General features: G+C 39.8%; 1 protein-coding gene across 1 annotated transcript in view; it reads right to left on the bottom strand.

Moving 5' to 3' along the window:
* The window catches only part of PRR5 (proline rich 5), a 56,363-nt gene that overhangs the window by 17,879 nt on the left and 20,717 nt on the right, over positions 1-17,767 (bottom strand). The window contains exons 4-6 of the mRNA XM_062592441.1: positions 17,309-17,366; positions 12,971-13,062; positions 10,628-10,768 (exon numbers count right to left, since the gene is read on the bottom strand). Coding sequence (XP_062448425.1) covers positions 10,628-10,768; positions 12,971-13,062; positions 17,309-17,366 — 291 coding nt within the window. The remainder of the gene's footprint in view (positions 1-10,627; positions 10,769-12,970; positions 13,063-17,308; positions 17,367-17,767) is intronic.

The following is a 17,767-nucleotide window of genomic DNA, read 5'->3' as shown; positions in this document are numbered from 1 at the left end:
ACCAACTATTGGAGATCAACATGAAATGGAAATCTGTGTAGTTGGAATAAACACCCCGATCTGCCTCCCGGTCCCACTGAAATGGAAGTAACTTTTTCAAAGATGACTGATCCTTATTTTATTTTACGTATCACACAGCCACCTCCGCAGAACAAGTTTTCTGTGTGCTTTTGTTTTAAATGTGAACAACACTGTTAAATATATAACCATAGTCTAGAATTTTTCAGACCAAACTATTGGCCTAATTCCTCCTCCAGCATAAACTGGCTTTAACAGAGCTGCATTAGCTTCACACTATCTAAACATCTGTCCTTGTGTGATTCAGACATTTCGAAAATGAAAATACCCCACTGTTTCTTCAGAAGTTTTCTTCTCTTCAACTAAACAATAAACCACAATAAAGGCTCATGAGTGATACAGAAGAAATGACGCATTTACCTTTTCCTTGGAGCTCAACAATTGTTTTGTACCCGCAATAAGGGTACAAAGATCACATTCGCTTACTCTCTAAAAGACACTTTGATAACTAGAGCACCAATGTATTTATTCGTCATAAAATCGTTTCTCTCATGTTTGTCTCGTTTCCTTGTATTCCCCATCTGTGTGCACCGATAAATCTCCCGCGTCTTGCATTACGCTATATAATCTTTAGAGCAGAGACCGAATTTTCGTTGTGTTTATATAGCGCCTAGCACATGAAGGCTCTTGTCCATGCCAGCAAGAAGGCAGGCTTGGAGGTACAAGGAGCCCTGAAATGGGAATATCTGACAGCCTTTAACTGCTCAAGGAAAAGAAATTAAATTGATTTTATGCAAGAGCCACTTTGAGTACAACAGCTGTATTTTGCAAAATACTGCTCTGACAGATTTCAGCCAGGTTGAAGGATGACATTCCTCTTGCCAAAGTCAGCTTAATTATAATATGGTTGCTTTTTCCAAAACTGTGTCTGGATTAGCATTAGAGAGCAATAACTAACTACTAATAACTTCAAAACAGAGGCCTCTGGCTCCATTTTTATGAGTGCCAGAGCTGGGAGCTTGTGGCAACAGCAGTGCTCACAGTGCTCCTGGAAAGGCAGACAGCGTTGCCTGCCCTGTTCTTCTTTACCCACTCCCTCTTGCTTACTGCCCTGCTGCTCACATCCTGTTTGTGATGAGTGGTTGGTTCTCAACAAAACCCTGTCCTGATGGCAAGCAAGTTCACTCACAGCAAGGTTCACCACAGTTAGCACAGTCGTTCTGTGACTGCCCAAAAGTGTGACTCACTGGAGCTGGTGACCTATCACATAGTCACCACCTCACAGTGCAGGAAGTTTTGCTGAAGCTACCTAGTAACTCATTGGAAACAACAGAAGGCTCCTAATAGATAATGATTTAAATCAAAGGACATAATCTGAATTCTGTCCAGTCACATGATTGTTTACCTTTTAATTGCTTGTAATTATCGAGGAGTGGCAAGCTAATGAATTTCACAGTAAATGTTGCATATCACTGTGTCACATAGTTGTTATTTCTGCAGCTACAAGGGAACAAAGGGTATGAATGTGAAATTACCAATGAATGACAATTAACCTTATCTGCTCAACGTGGAAGAAATGATGACTCTGAGAGACACATTCAATCCCTTCCCTATCATTTGTAGACTGTCATGGCCTTTTATTTTGGAAAAAATACACCACAGAGCAATTACTCCCTGCACAAATCTCACACCACCACCTGCTCGTCTTGGCAATTACAGAGGAGGCAAGAAGGAACAAGAACTGATTCCTCCAGATGCTCAGAAATCACATTGAGCCATTCAGTACGGATTGCTTCTCCCTTCATGCTGATTAATGTGGCCTCCCTGCCACATCCTGTACCAGTTCAACTAGGGGACGGAGGATGCTGAACAGCCCTGCATCCCCACTGGGCACAGAGGCTAGCTGCAGCAGAATGGGACCAGAGGAGCTTGGTGACAAGGCTAAGATGGCATTTTGTAACAGGAGAGAGGAAATATAACTTGCTTATCTTTCACAATTCTTTTGCTTTTCAATGCCTCTTCTGAGGAAAAGTCAGAGAATAGGAAATTTTACATAATTCTTCTTAATCAACAAGATGGTTTACATGGAAACATCGTCCTCTAATAAAATTCTATAGCACAATTTGGAAAAAAAAAAAAACAAAAACCAGAACTCCAAACCCAAAAATCCAAAAGAAAAAAATCGTTCTTGATCGAAAGAAATAGTTGTCAGAGTTGCTTCTAAATTATTTATACAGAAAATCACTTGCTGTGCTCCTCTGTAGTTATATAGGACTTTTCCACAAAGTTCCCATTCACAACACTGCATGAACTCTGCTGTCTGGGGACCTCCCACTTTCTATTGCCAGGAAAGCTGGAAGTGCCTTGGTCAGTTTTACTGTACCAGAACGGTGCTGGCTGCCTGCCAGTGACTGCGACCAGCTCCAGCTCGCCTTTTCTACACGGCAAAAGGAGCTTCAGAGCATTTGTATTTCCCCTCTGCAGCCCGCTGGGGCCACGAGTGCCATGCCGCTGGCTGGCTTGGCAGTTGCACTGCTCCCCTCCTCTGTGTGCCCGCACCTGCCACAGGTCACTCTCAGCCTTGACCTAGTTTAGGGGCACAACCAAAAGCAGGAGGGGAAACTGCGATCAGAAACAGTGCTGCCTGCAAGGACGGGCTTTCAACTGTTCTCCGTATGACCACTGCGCTTTCCCTCTCTGGGTTTTTCCTTGCTGCTTAGAGGGAGAAGGAAATGGGGACAGTGGGAGCGAAAGTCAGAAGGGAACGTGAAGGAAGGGGAAAGGTGAAGATGCAGGCAGTGAGATGATGAAGAGGGAGCTGTGCTATCAGCAGGCACCAGAACTCCCATGCGCTGCAGCATGTTTTGGTGCCACAACTGTGCTGGAAAGGCTCTAGGAGCAGGAGAAGAAGTGGCATATGGGCTGCCTCTGAAATCTCCTGGTGGGAAGCTGCTCTGCTTGTCCTGTGCTCAACTGAAATGCTTTTGGCAGCGTGAAGGCAGTGTAACTGCGGTACCTGGGCAAGACACTGCCTGAGCCTCTCTGCACTCACAGCTCGGAACAGATTTCACTGCAAACCGGTGGAGACTCCTCTCCCCAAACTGTTGGGAAGCCAAAGCATGCAAGACTACACAACAGCCCTGCACAGCCTACCTTCTGTTGTGGGAAAAGTGATTTTTGCTGTTTTTATTAGCTTCTTGTGAGTACTGCCAGGTGAATCAGTGCAAGCCAGAACAGGATGTAAAACAGTGACCCTGGCCACAGCACCAGCTAATGGTGCTACCTGCAGGAAAGCTACTCAATCATGCAGAGCAAAGCGTCTTACCCTTCCGTGCAGGGGTTCACCACTGCCATAGCTGGTAGATACCACCCATGGCACACTATCACTGGGGACAACTCTCAGGTCTACAGCCAACCATAAATCACTTGGAAGTGATGGCTATCGCTTGGAAACCACTGATGCAGTGTTCTGGGCAATTCAACAGCTGAGATTCCCAGATGGGTCAGTCTAGGGACCCTCAAGAAAATGAAATTATATTCACTAAATTAAGACCAGAAAGCTGATTAGATAAATTATGCTTAGGCCTCTGATTTAGAATTAAAGTGTCTTTAATTTAACTTGCTTCTCTTCTTAGTCCTTTAATTCTCAAAAGGAATGTCCATATAGAGCTTTAATGAGTTTTAATTAATCTTCTTTAAAAGGTAGCATAGATTAACTTTCTTATGTTCCCTCTGCAGGCAATCCATGTATTAAAGCTCCCTGCCTCAAAGGATTCATGCACCATGGGGGCATCTCCTGTTCCGAGTTTTTCAATGGTCAAATTTTCTATCCTATCTTTTATGCCAGTTTTAGTCTAGAGGCCAAAATGGGTAGGTACAAAAGAAATCTGTACCAACTAATGCAATTAGTTAAAAACCTTCTCCCTCCTACCCAGTGCAATTACCGGCTCTGTAGGGACATTGTAATTCATGTTAAGAATGGTTTTACTGATTTAACTCTAATTCATTTTCATTAGTTAAGGATTTCTCTATCTATAAACTTGTACAGGTTTTAATAGCCTGCTTTTGTTAATGGAAGCAAAATTCAGGGTGGACATATATTTTTATAAGGACAACTTGGTTTAGTCCAGGTTAAACATATATCTAACTTAATTTAGTTGAAACAACTCCCTCTTAGTAAAAGGTGCACAAGTACATTACTATGAGCTAAAATAGTCTTAGGTGTGGTATGTAGCTGTGCTGCAACTTTATGCACACTGACTCTAGCTTTGAGACAAATGCTGGGTAATTTGAAGGAGGATGAGTAAGAATTTTTCATTTGCTGCAGTGCAAGAGAGCATATGGGCAGCAACTGCAAAACACCTGATGAATGGTGACAGCGTAACCCAGGGCAGTCTAGACAACCCCCGTTTGACCAGATCAGTCTGCAACTGTATCTTTGGTTAACTGACTGCATTCTCCACAGAGGTGACTTCTGACTTAACATGAGACTCTCTGAAAATGCACTAAGAGCAACAGGAGTTTGCACTGATGCAAACTGCCATCTAAAACAGCTGTGTTCAGTGAGAATGGACAGGGCTGTGGTCATGGTCCCTAGAACTAGAGTACACTGCCTCTCTATTCGGAGAATGGAAAAGAGGCGCACGTGAAGTGTTATTATTCCACAGTGCACATGAGACAGGTATATACACAGCAAAACCAGAACAACCACAACATTTTGGATTTCTTTCCTGTTCTTGCACTGCTTAAGGTTACAGAAGTGGAATCACGTAGTGTTGTGGTGTACGTTGATAGACAGTTTTAGTGACTACCCAATTTAAAAAGGAAAACAGTTCTTATTATATGGCAGTTGGCTTTCACTGGCCCTATTTATAAGCAGGATCCACATGAGCACAGATCTTTCAAGGTCTGTTTCACAGAAATCTTGCCTGAGTTTGAGTTACTGTCGAAAAGGCCACTGCCAGTCAAGCTTACAGAATGAGTAACAGCAACCATGCTTGCTCCCCCTATCTCTGCACCTACAGGAAACAAGAGTTGTGGTAAACCCTGAAATAAGTGCCATTTGGAACACAGCTAAAAGTATTAGCGGAAAAATGCCTTTGATATGGTTTCCCTCCTTGACTATAAACCCACAGCTTGCAAGTGGAAATGGACAGCCACCCACAGTTACTGGCTCACATCCTTACCACTTACACCAATGTGTGCACCCCACTCATGGCAGGGGAATTGCTCTTCATTTATAGGCAAGCAAGTGAAAGCAGAACTTCATAAGAACGAACAGGGTATTTAGCACTCAGGGTATCGGCACCGTCCAGACAAGGGAGGCATCAGCAGAGCTGCAACGTATGTCAAGATCTTTCTGGCTCCTTGCTGTTGGACTCAGGCTACTATTGCCATTATTTTTTTGAACTCTCCAGTCAGTTCTCAGTTTCTTGTTTCATGCTCATTACCACAGCACATCCCAATCTGCATCACTTGCTTGAGGTAATAAACCAAGATACAGGTGAAGCAACTCCAGCATTTGTCCTAATTCCATGCCAAAATGATTCTCAGCACCAGAAAACTAGCACAATAACAAAAAGCATACCAAGAAAAAGAGAAGCAAATATGAAAAGTACTCATCACTAGGAAAAAGGTCAAGTTTCTCTTTCAAAAGGATCTTTTCCTTCAAAAAAAGAATGTTCTGCCTTGTTAAAAATCACGGCAATACAAATTCATTCCAGGGCAATAAACTTGTGTCAATTTATGCAAGCAAGGTGCTCTTACTTATAGAGACGATAAATAAGACACAGTTGCTTAGAAGTGAGCATCTTTTTTATACCCAGAATATTCTGAAATGTAAATCTTGAGGGCCAGATTCTTAGTTTCATGTACAATGAAACTCAGGTTTCTCAGTACAAACTAATAGAGGAATCCTCATTAAATGTCAGGCACCAGCCAGGCTGTAAGATATCTTACATGACTCCTTATTTATCTATGCGGTTAATGCAACCAACACAAAAAAAGCATCTGTTTGCCAGGATGGAGAAAAATATATTTTTGCACAACCCAGGGTAAACACAGGTTTTACATATGGTGGCTTATATTTATATAGGGAGTATGATACATTTATTTTTAGGCTTCCAGTTTTGCATGTCATTCCTAAAACCAGGAATTAAGAAGGTAAAGAAAAATTAAAGTATATTGAAACCTCATGCACACACCACTTCGTCCAATCGATGCTTCAGGTTCAAGAGTCTTAATAAGACTACCTCTGAAAAGCAATCACCAAATTTGAAATCCTATGGCCATAATAAATTGGCCTTATTTGACAAGCATTGCAGTGCTACATAGAAAATCTGTTGTTCCATAGACAGAACCCTGCAATCTTCTGATGGCAAAGGGTGTTTTGTTTTTAACCACTATGCTGTCTTTGGTTTGCTGTGCGGCTGCTGAGGTGGAAAAACAGCACTCTTTGTACTTCTTTACAGCTCTTGATTGCACATACGTTTAGGAATATTCTAGAGATAATAGGCCCCACTGGGCAATTTTATGTATTTTTTTTTCTCCCTTTACAAAGAGAGACAACGGGCAAGGGAGTTCAATTGAAGCTCAGAGAAGCCAAAAGGAAACCACAGGTTTTATTTTTCTCTTCAGAGCTCGTGTTTAGTGAGGCCTCATCCTTCACCATGAGGGATACTGCACTGTGCTTTTCTCTGCTTTTTAAATACCTCGGGTCACTCAGAGAGAGTCTGTGAACTCAAATAATTCTGATGTGAACCAAGAGATACAGATAAACACTTTTTTATTCTTCTGTTCCGACTTTCTCAGACCTCAAGAAAGATACCTGGAGATAAGATGTTCCAGTCTCAGTAGTAAAGTGCTTCTTTCACAATACGTGATTTGGGAAATAAGTCAGATTATGTTTACCCTCTGGTGGTAGTTTTGCTCTCTTTGGTTCACAGAATATAAGGGAAAAAATTCTTCTCTAATCTCGTGTTCTGTTTATCTCTCTTTCTCCTGCTTCCTAATTCCACCCAAAGGGAAAGGTCATCAAGGAGAGGCTGTTGACAGCATGGTACATGTATGTGAGCTCCTACATATATTTTTGTACTGAGAAGTGGATTTAGTTCTTCTTTTACTTCTCTCAGTCGTAACTTTGCTCTTAAGGGCCCTGAAAGTCAAATGAGTATCTTGGATACACTTTAACTTATATCATCTACAAGCGGCCACAGAAGATAAACATTTCCGCTTGTCCTTTGCAACTGGGTCAGGTGACACTGGCAACAGAAAGCTTGAGTGGTAGAAGCCCCTTCTTCAAGTCACTGTTAAAAGTCCCACTGACTTAAGAGCACAAAGATTTTGCTCCTTCCATCCATTCTGGGGCAATGCTTCTTTCCTGGTAGCCTACCTGCTCATGATTAGACCAGGTTATATCACTGGGGAGATACAGAAATGGATCTACTGAATTGGAGAACCTGAGTGCAACAATTAACCTGAGGAATAATTTCTGATTCTTTAAATGGAAGGCATCTTACAATACAGCTTCAGATACACAATTAGCTATTGCAATAGTTTTAACAGTTTTATTTCAGAAATGAAGGTTCTTCTTTCCCTCCAAGAGAGAATACATAGAGAAGATATGAGGTTTTCCTGCTCTGCTTGTTTTATCTTTGATGTCTTAAAAACAAAGAAACCAGGTATCTGCCTCTGTGAGAAATTGTGAGGTATGTTAGGCTAGTGAACCCGTCTATGCCAGTGCATCTCCTCTGCCAAATCACTGTATGCCAGACAACTGGTGTGGATATCATGTCCCAGGCTAGGGTCTTAAATACTGGGTAAGTATACTTCCATCAAATAGTGTACAGAGCAGAAGATGAAAGATCTGATGCAAAGGACAAACTATCACCCAAACAACTAAATCTGGGGATCAATTTCATTCTAGGCCATTTTATTCTGGAGATCTTTAGCAGGGGCTCTTTTATTCTCTTTGCAGGGCCTCTGGTACAGTGTGGCCCCCCGAGCAAGCCACAGATGTGTGTAACTTAACAATGGCTCTGTACTCTCACACAAGTCAAGGAAATTGCTCACATGCTGAAGGCAATTAAACTACCCATGTTCAGGTAAAATGTGTGCTTACTGTGCTTTGCTGGATCAGCACCTACCTCCTGAATAAAGTTCAAGGATTGTTACAGCTTCTGTTTTCTCTTCAGAAAGCCTCTTTCCCCGCCATAAGAAAAGCATCTTCTGACAAACTGACAGAGCATTACTACACCATGACAAGCTAATACATGATTAATACCAGTTGTACCTTGCATTAATTACAAAATCTCCTGCATCTTTAATACAGCCTAACAGGACAGACTGGTGCATGTCAACATGTGCCTTTGTCAAGCTGTGACCTTCAGCTGACATTATAGCTGCTGTCTGGAATCATATGACCTATATTTTAATTATGTAACAGCTGCATAAAGCTGTCAAGGACAGAAGCAGGGCAACCTAGTGTCAGGTTCAACACTTCTTCAAGGGTCAACACAACTAGACTCAATGTCACTGAGTTTGTTATGGCAGAGATATCCATGGTAGACAGAAATATGGATTAGACAATGCCCACCCCAAGACAACTCCTCTCAGTTTGGGAAAAATACACACACAAGATTACCATGTACTTTCTAGACAGCTGAATTGCTCTCTCCATTCCAGCCCTGTTCACATACTGACTTAATCTGTCTCAAGGAAATTCCATTATTATGCCACAAATGTACAAATTTTGCTTTTGCTTAATCTGACATTTAAGTTTGGGGAAAAGTCTTAGCTATGAAATCCATTTAATTGACTAACACTACTAGGTCTGTAAATAGTTCATTCTCAGACCATTTTCTGACCCTTTACTGTAATTTCCTTTAGATTTTAAACCACAAGCTTGGCAGAGCTATTGCTAAGAAAGGACTTTCATCATCAGTTCCCTGCCATACAATTGCAGGTAACATATGCAGAAATAAACACCCAGGGGCAAACTGCCTCCACTTTATTATTGATTTCCATCAACAGTCTTGCAGTGAGAATGGATTTGGCACCTACTTTGTTAACACATTCGGTTGTTGAAGAAAGCAGATTTGCCATGAAATTGTTTGTTGTAGAAACTGATCCAGGCAAGCGGCTCCAAATTAGTTCCTATGAACTTTCTAAATCAGGATGTCATTTAATTCCCAGCTACCACTGAATTCACTTGAAACAGGATCCTGACCGTAGCTAATGCAGATTCTTTAAAGAAGGAAGTTTAAACAAGCAAATAAACCTCCATCACAATAAAAAAGAAAGTCGATCTGTCAGCAGTAACGCTTCTGAAGTCTGCTTTCCAATGAGCAAATTACCGAAGTATGCAAGAAGCGATGGGGCCTGATAGGCAACCTTCCTGTGACTGAGGTTTTCAGGACAGTACTCTCTCATGTGGAATCTCTGGTGTCTATTAACACAGTTTAGTTCACAGCTCAATTATGTGAATTCTTTGATGTCTCATTATGCAGTTAAGCCCATGCTCCATTTTTTCCCTGAGGCTCCTCTCCTCTCTCCAGACACTAATTTCCATGAAACTCATACGAACTTAATATCTCTGAGATAGCCGTCATTGCGCCACAATCAGCTAGAAGTTTCAAGAAGCATTAGGGGAGAGGCAGGCTAGGGAGAAGGGAGATAAGGGGCAAGCAGTCAGTGCTATTGCGTTAGTATCTTTTCTGAGAAAACAAGGTTAAACAGACCATTATACACCCCAACATATGTGCACTGTGATAGCAAGGCTGAACTATCATTTCCTGATCCAACAGAGATAATCTTATTCTTTGCTCCATTTTCATCACTGGCCTTTAGGTCATCCAGCCCTTCAAAACTAATCCAGATATGAGAACCAAAAATAATTTTAAGTGTGAGAAACTGTATTTTTTTATTTGTTCTGAATGTGTTTGTTTATAAAAAAATCACCACTCAGGAAAGTCTCAGCTTTCCTCACTCTCTAAGAAGGGGCTCTCTCCCTCCCTCTGCTTCATTCTCCTCCTCAACACACTCGTGCTTTTCTTTAACTAAGAAAATATTTTCTTAAATGTGCTTTCAGCCTGCATTTCCTCTTTTTGTTTCTCTTCACTCCTATTAAACCATCTAACACTGAAAGAAAATACCAGCATCTGATCTAGTATGTTTTTATATCAATATTTTTGGTCGCAGTGACCAAATATGATTACAATACAATCACAAATGGCATATTCACTTTGTTGCCTATACCCGATGTGAATCTTTATATCCAAAATCACTAGTGCAGCAACACACAGCATTTAATGGAAGTCCTGTTACTACTACATAGATTGGCCTGCTTGCAAAACTCAGTATTTTGCGGTCTGCAGTTGCAAAAGCAGTCTTTATTCTCAGATCCCTTTGATCTTAAGGCACGCAATCTAAGACTCTGCAGACTCTATTTCTAGATATGATGGGGATGACATTTAATTGCACGCAGGACCAGGCATTCCAGGTAAGAAGTTTCCAAAACGGGTTCAAAATCAGAGGCCACTTCAGAAGACTTGAGCAATACAGTAGGGAAAGACAGATAAAGAAAACAACTTGAGAAAAATAACAAATTTACCTGGAGTATTAACAGCATCTGAATAATAGAAGGTGGAACTCTGGCTCTGGAACGTGATAATGCATCATCCAATTTAATATTGAGGGTAATAATATTCCTAAAGTGCAGAAGAGCCAGTTGTCGAACGGAAGGCTCCTTCCCCTTAGGAACAGAAACACAACAAAATGGATTATGAGCTGTGTAAAAATGAGTGTCAAAATCCTGAGTCAAAATTGTTTCCTCCTCTTCTGAAGGATTACCAGAATAGTAAATGAGTGCAAAGCAGAGGAAATTTGACAAAGGACACAAAACAACCCACCAAACATTCACAGTGATTTTGTGATATTGAATGCTACAGACAATGATCAAGTGCATATTTACCAAGGAAAACTAATCTTGGCTATGAGGACAGTGGGAGGAGCTGAAGGGGAATCTCACCTGAGAGCAGAATATGCAAGAATTATTCTGACTCTTCAAAAGCAATGAAATGTATAATAAATTTAAAAAGGTAGGGTGGAATTTCCATTATTTCTCAAGATTTCAATTCCTGGCTGGGCATGTGCTCTTTAAATACTGTTGTGAATCTTGGCCCTAGCATGCCTGTGGATCTTCCTTCTCTTCAGAGTTTGGGAAAATTCAATATAAGGCAAGAACAGAGCTGAAGTTTCATATTGCATTTTCAAAGACATCTTTTTGCAGTATAAGAATCACATCTCACTAAAAAAAGTCTCATCTGAAGAATATGATGCTAGCTCTGCCTGCAGAGATTAACCCCACTTGCCTTATGTCTGAGGAGTTGTAAAACCACTCCAGTTGCTGAGATCAGGGGTTACTCCTTGGGTATATGCAGCTGTAAATATATATTCCTGCCTGCATTTCTGAGTGCTGCCAGCCAAATATTTACCATTTGAAGGTCTGGTGTTCAGCTCATGTTGACTTATCTTAATTCAGGATAAAGAACTCTGACACTCCCACCATTTCTTTTCACTTAGTGTAGTTATTTATATTGAAGTAAGGAAGGCCCCAAACCTGCTTAACTAGTAATAAATGGTATTTCCAAGAGCGTAAAAGCACAAACTGGGCTTTTGGGACTAACCTTAAAACATAAGGCACCTAGATCCATCTGAAATTACATAGGCCTTGGGGTTCTTACTCCCTCCAAGCTCCCTCAAAAATTCAAGCTATTATTTCCACTTGAAAGATGAGACTTGTGCTGCTAAATTATTTTCAAAGGCCGCAGAAACATGACAGGGAAAAGAGGTATTTGGTGCAATTTTCAAAAACATCTAGATGAGTTCTAATTTAGTTAAATGTTTTTGAAAATCTTACTGAGATTTTCTTACTACCTATATCATTAGGTAGACTGGAATTTAGATTACGTGGTACTTGCGAAAATCTAACCTGGTGTTCTAATAGGTTTCCAGTTATCATCCTCTTTCTAGGATGACAAGGCACAAGTCAGTGGGTGATCCAGACCTGAATGTCTTTAGATCTCTTCTGTTTTAGAATCTTTTTTTTGTAAAACTGCAACTTTTCCACAGAATTAAGATCTCACTCCTGCAAATAACTGCAGATATAAATGATATTAGTAATAATTGGACAGTCATTTTAGATATAAAGTTCACTTGGAAAAATGCGAGAATGTTTACAAAGTTTTCCCAAATATATTTAGGCACCTATCTCCCACTGAATTCAGTAGGCATCTAGGACCAGCTCCAGAAGCTCGATTAGATACCTATCTGCTGCAGATTTCATTGGGACTTAAGTGATAAGCAACACTTATCTGGATGTATACCTTCACTAAACTAGAAGGTTGAGCCTTCATCCAAATCAGATCAAGTATCTATAGTGGATTTAAAATTACTTGGAGTCAAATTCTATTATAATGTAAATTGGTCCAGTTCCACTGACTATTATCCTTGTATCTATTTACAGTAGCAGAGAATTTGACCTCAGCAATAAAATCCCCTTTCAACAGTGAAGATTCTTCAGAAAGAAAAATTTACATGGCAGAGATGTATGACATAGGCTGAAGTCAACACAGTTGAATTTATTTCGCTGTGTATATATTTCAGTTTATTGTTCATATCCTTTTTATTCCTTTTAGAATGAGTTGTCATAAGGACTATCCATCCTCCCTGCACAAACCTCCTATTTTCAAAATTCCCCTTCATCTTTTCACCCAAGCACTTCTAAATTTGGTTTCATAATTAACTGATTTGGAAGGCATGACTATACAGAACAGTGGCACTGGGAAGTTGGCCCAAGAGGAGAGAGTTAAGGATTGCATCAGTCTGTTGATGAACCAGTAAAGTTGCTTTTTCCAGTTTTTCAAGATTCTATAGTAATAGAGTAAATTTTCACCTGCACAGGATAGAAAATAGCCTGAAGCATGGGCAGAACATCACTGAAGAAAAAATCCCAGGTTTCAGCTAAGGTATCCAGTAGTTTCTGCCCTGCAAAAACACAAAACAAACTAGTGATCTGTTTAGGTTATAATCAGTAATCTGCAAAGACTAAGAAACACAGGAAAGAATGTGAATCTGCTAGTTATTCACAAAGATGAATCATTTACCAGATACTTTTAGTAGTATGGAATTTGTATTCCTTTCAGTATATCAGATCATTCAGTATTTATGTCTTTCATATCACACATCTAGTGTTTTTAGTAGACTTGGAGATTTTGAGGTTAAAGTTTATTCAGAGAAATCCTGCAAAAAATAAGCAATAGTAGCGCAGATCACCTCCTCCTCCTCTTATTCTAATAGTACTGGACAAGTCTGCCAAGGAGAGCAGCAGGAGGAGGACGCAGAAGATTAAATGTGGACGTATCTCTCCATAGAAATCTCTGCCACATTGCTCCACTCTGCCCTCTCAGCCAGAGAGGGAGCAGGGCAAACCTGTCTCTGCAGGGATGCTTGCACAATGCCCCTATGATCTATCTCCCCACTTCCCTGTATCTTCCCTTCCATAGAAAACCTCATATAACATCTGTGGAAGAAGACAACAGTGCTGCAGGCTCTGCTTTTTCCTGTTACTGGATGCAGTGAAAACCTGCTGATGACTTGAGCTCTCCTTGGTCCTCACACCTATTACTCCAGCTGCAGCCACCTGGAAGCCTCTGCAGGTTCCTGGAGGTCAGAGAAGCTCTGGCCAAGCCCTTACAACTAAGCTTGACACTAAGTCCCTCAGAGAATATTTTATAAAAACAGAGACCAACGCGAGAGCTGGAGATCTATGGGAGAGGAATCTGGGCTGAACAGCTGAATACTGGCTTCAAATCCCTGTTTCCCCAGCTGGCCTAGGTGATGGGCAAGGTGTTTACTGTCCCTGTGCACCTAGTCTGACTGTGATGGGAGATATTTCCACCACATCTCCACCAGCAGCTATTAAGAGATAAATACACGAAGCATTCAGGTAAGACAGTATAGCATATCAAGAAGCAAATTCAATACCAATCAGTCAAGATCACTACTGGTATCAGAATCAAATATTATCCTTAATATTTGTATTATAGCATTACCTAGTGCCCCAGTCAGGGAGCACTCTTCCTAGTATTGCGCACACACATAAAGAAACAGACTTTGCAAGAAAGCATCTACAATCAAAGTTAGTCAAGTACTGATCTTTATTACAGGATGTTTGATCATGCTGCATTTTTTAAGTGCTTGACAAATAGCACCAGCTTTGGCATATCTGCTGCTCTTGATTTATTCTTGGGTCAATGGCTTAAATGCTTTCAGTAACAAATCTGAATCACCATGCTACACTATGCTATAGTTATACCGCAGCTGCTGGGTTGTTAACTCTTCCAAGATCGTTACTTCTGCATCATCAGACTGGGATCCTGTGTGTCTTACATATTCATGTATAAATCTGAAAAATATGTTCTAAGTTTCAATTATTTAAAATTTGTCTTTAATTAGTTCTAGTGAAACACAGTAAGGAATCGGGTCAAAAATTTCCCAGCAGTAGTACCAGCACTACTACTAGTAGTAATAACAATACAGTAATAATAATAAAAAATACTGTTTCATTTATGGTCAATATACTAAAAGTGTTTCAAAGAAATTATGCTCACAAAGAACTGTAATGATTCTAAACCTTAAGAGCAGAATTTAAAAAAGAGTTAAATACATTAGTTACTCATAAGTTAAAGCTAAATAGAAACCAAGCCCTTAAAAATATTTTGCTCTAAATGTAGGTGCTGAACACTTAGAATTTTGGTCCTTCTGAAATTTTGCTCTTAGAACTGCACAAAGTCAAATTGTCCTGTTGAGATAAATATGCCTTTACTGTAGCAAATTCCTTTCATCTTGTGGGCAGTTTGTTTTGTAAAGCGATGAATTTCTGTGCAGCAGCTCAGAAAGGCTGCACAGTTGACTGCTTTTTGCCAGGCAGGTCTTTTACTGTGGGCTGTACAAGAACTCCTATAGTTTGTTGACGATTAGCATCTTTCACACAGAGGAATGTGACTTCTGTGTCCTTTCAAGAATACGTTTTTTCTACTGTCAGGCATAGATCCCTTCCTTTACCATAAGTATGTACTGGATTCAAGGAAGCTGAGTTCATCCAAATGCTAACTTAAGAGAAGCACAATATAGTCAGTTTTGGATGACACAAAAATCGACACAGTGCTTTTCAGTTTCACAGTGCTTTTAATAGTTGAAATTTCCAAAAAAAAGTTTCTCTCTCAAAACAGATGTTAAAATTTTCAAAACTTCTTGCAGAAAAAAACGCCTCCAAACTCTGCTCTGGAATGATTTTTCCCTCATGGAAGCTACAACACAAGCCATCAGATGGGATTTGAGGACGGGATTTGAGACAGGAGTTCCCAGGATTTCCACACTCCCAACTTTGCTGCAGTATTTCAGGAGTCCAAATTATGGAGCCACCAAGTACAAGGGGGACCCTGCAGCTGTGGTACCTTTGCAGCCGGGAAACACTATCTCAGCCTCAAGGACTCACATCCACCACCCACTCACCAGGCAAGCTATCAGAAAGCATTCTGTCAGAAAAATGTCTGAATTTGAATCCTGTATTACCGCTATCTTTCTAAAACTTTCCAGTTTTGGTGAGTTGAGACTTGCAAGGAAAAAAAAAAAAAAAAAAAAAAAAAAAAAAAAAAAAAACAGAAGAAAAAGGAATAGGAATTTAGTGGTTTACTGGATCTAATTTGTCAATATGATACTTAAAAAACAACTTCCTTTGTGTTTTACAAAGCAGCTGTGAAGGCCTTGAAATCCTTACAGCTCAGCTCCCCTTGTGCTCTCCAAGCTGTTATTTTATATAATTGAGGAACTCTGTGTTCAGCTTAGAAGTGTTTGAGTACTTGAAATGTGAAATTGGTTTTCTTTTTGCTGTGTTCAGGGCTATTTTCTTTTCATCAGAAATCGTGAGTCCCATAGCACCATCTTAATCCAATCAACTGTACTGTCAGTAATGAAAGGTCACATTTAAGTTTTACAGATAACTGTAACTAATGGAAATGGTTGTCTCCACGCTACATGGAGACATAGTCTAAAACAGTGTATTTAGACTAAGTGCTATTATGATGGTGGCCCTGGAAGCTAAAGGGAAGCTACATTTCCTCAAAATCATTTCGGATTCCCTGATGTTTACACACACAATAATCTTATAAAATATTCAGAAATCTTTTCACTCTCTGATGACGCATACCTACATCTGGGATAAAATAGTATATTTAATAGCACATCTAAATGGTGCACAATAGCACAGGACATGAAATGAGGGTGACTGCAATATTGAAATTAGTCAAGCAGAATATATTTGCCTATATTAAAACTCTACTTATGTACTGGCTTTAGCACTTTTGGACAGTACTTGCTTTCTGCATTTAGAAAGACTTGTTAAAAAACTAACCTGACTTAAATCTCTTTTGCAGCTTTTACACTAATAAGGAGAGGAATGACAGGAATATACTCAGTGACTAGCGAAAATGTTTTCAGTCTAGAGTAATTCTAATGAACATATTTCCCTAGATTTCCATAGATTTAAGTAAAAAAGCAGAAAGTGATCTATATTCTCAACTTCAGCCCCTATATCTCTACTTATTTATTTTTAATTTGGACTTCACTGTTTCAAATATAAAAGGAATTTTCTTGATGCTTACTTCCATAAGGCGACTCCTCCATAAGGTGCAGACTGACAAATGGAGCCTTGGCAGTGAGACAAGACATTTTCTGACCTCATTAATGTGTGCGTGAATTCAGAATAACACTAAAAACAATGAACAGCATTATTCTGGACTTAACCAGATACTTCACCTAACTGGGATTTCAGAGCTCAGATTTTTTGTTAATTAAGATATCTCACTCTGTTCTTCCACTTTTCCTTAATACTGAGCAGGCTAAATTTGAAGCAAAAGACAGAATCCAAGCTGGAAGCAAATTTTCCTTTATTCCTTCGCTGCTGCACTAAGCAATCATCTCTCCTTGGAGAAAGCCAATGGATGTAATTTTTCCTTTATTCCCTAGCTGCTGCACTAAGCAATCACCTCTCCTTGAAGAAAACCAATGGAAACATTAAGGCAGGATAGAACAATAGATTGCATGAATAAATTGATATAATTAATCCATAATCCAAGGAAGTTAATGAAAACAATGTCACTGCCTTCAGAATGCTTTTGCATTTTGCCACTCCCGTGACAGACATAGACAGCCGTGCTAAAATCCAAATTACCTTCATAAAACCGGATCTTGTCTCTTAGGATCACCATGCCTTTTGTAAGTAGCTGATTCTGTAAATAAAATATAGACTACCTTTACTCAATTCTATACCTTCCTGTACCCATTATATTTAACATTTCATTCTTTCTAAACTTTAAAAAATAGAGGTCTTTCACTTTAATGATCAATCATCAAAGGACTTTTCCTCCCACATCCATTATTCTTAAATCCTTGGGACACTTGTGAAAGGATGATATAATTGCCTACCTCTTCCAGAATACAACCCCTGTTTTGTGTTGTACAGAAGGCTTTACAGCCTTCAAATGATTGACCCATGTGGCATGTAGTCAGTCTCAGATCAATAGAAAGAACATTGCATTTTAATAGACAACATTTACTTATTACTAAATGGCTCTCCTATTTACTATACTACAACGAACTTAACAGGTTTATTCAGTAGCTTAAATTTTAA

This window comes from Rhea pennata, chromosome 1, assembly GCF_028389875.1.
Source record: "Rhea pennata isolate bPtePen1 chromosome 1, bPtePen1.pri, whole genome shotgun sequence".
NCBI classification, from domain to species: domain Eukaryota; kingdom Metazoa; phylum Chordata; class Aves; order Rheiformes; family Rheidae; genus Rhea; species Rhea pennata.
The sequence above is the reverse complement of the archived record's forward strand: the minus strand, read 5'-3'. Positions and strand labels throughout refer to the sequence as shown.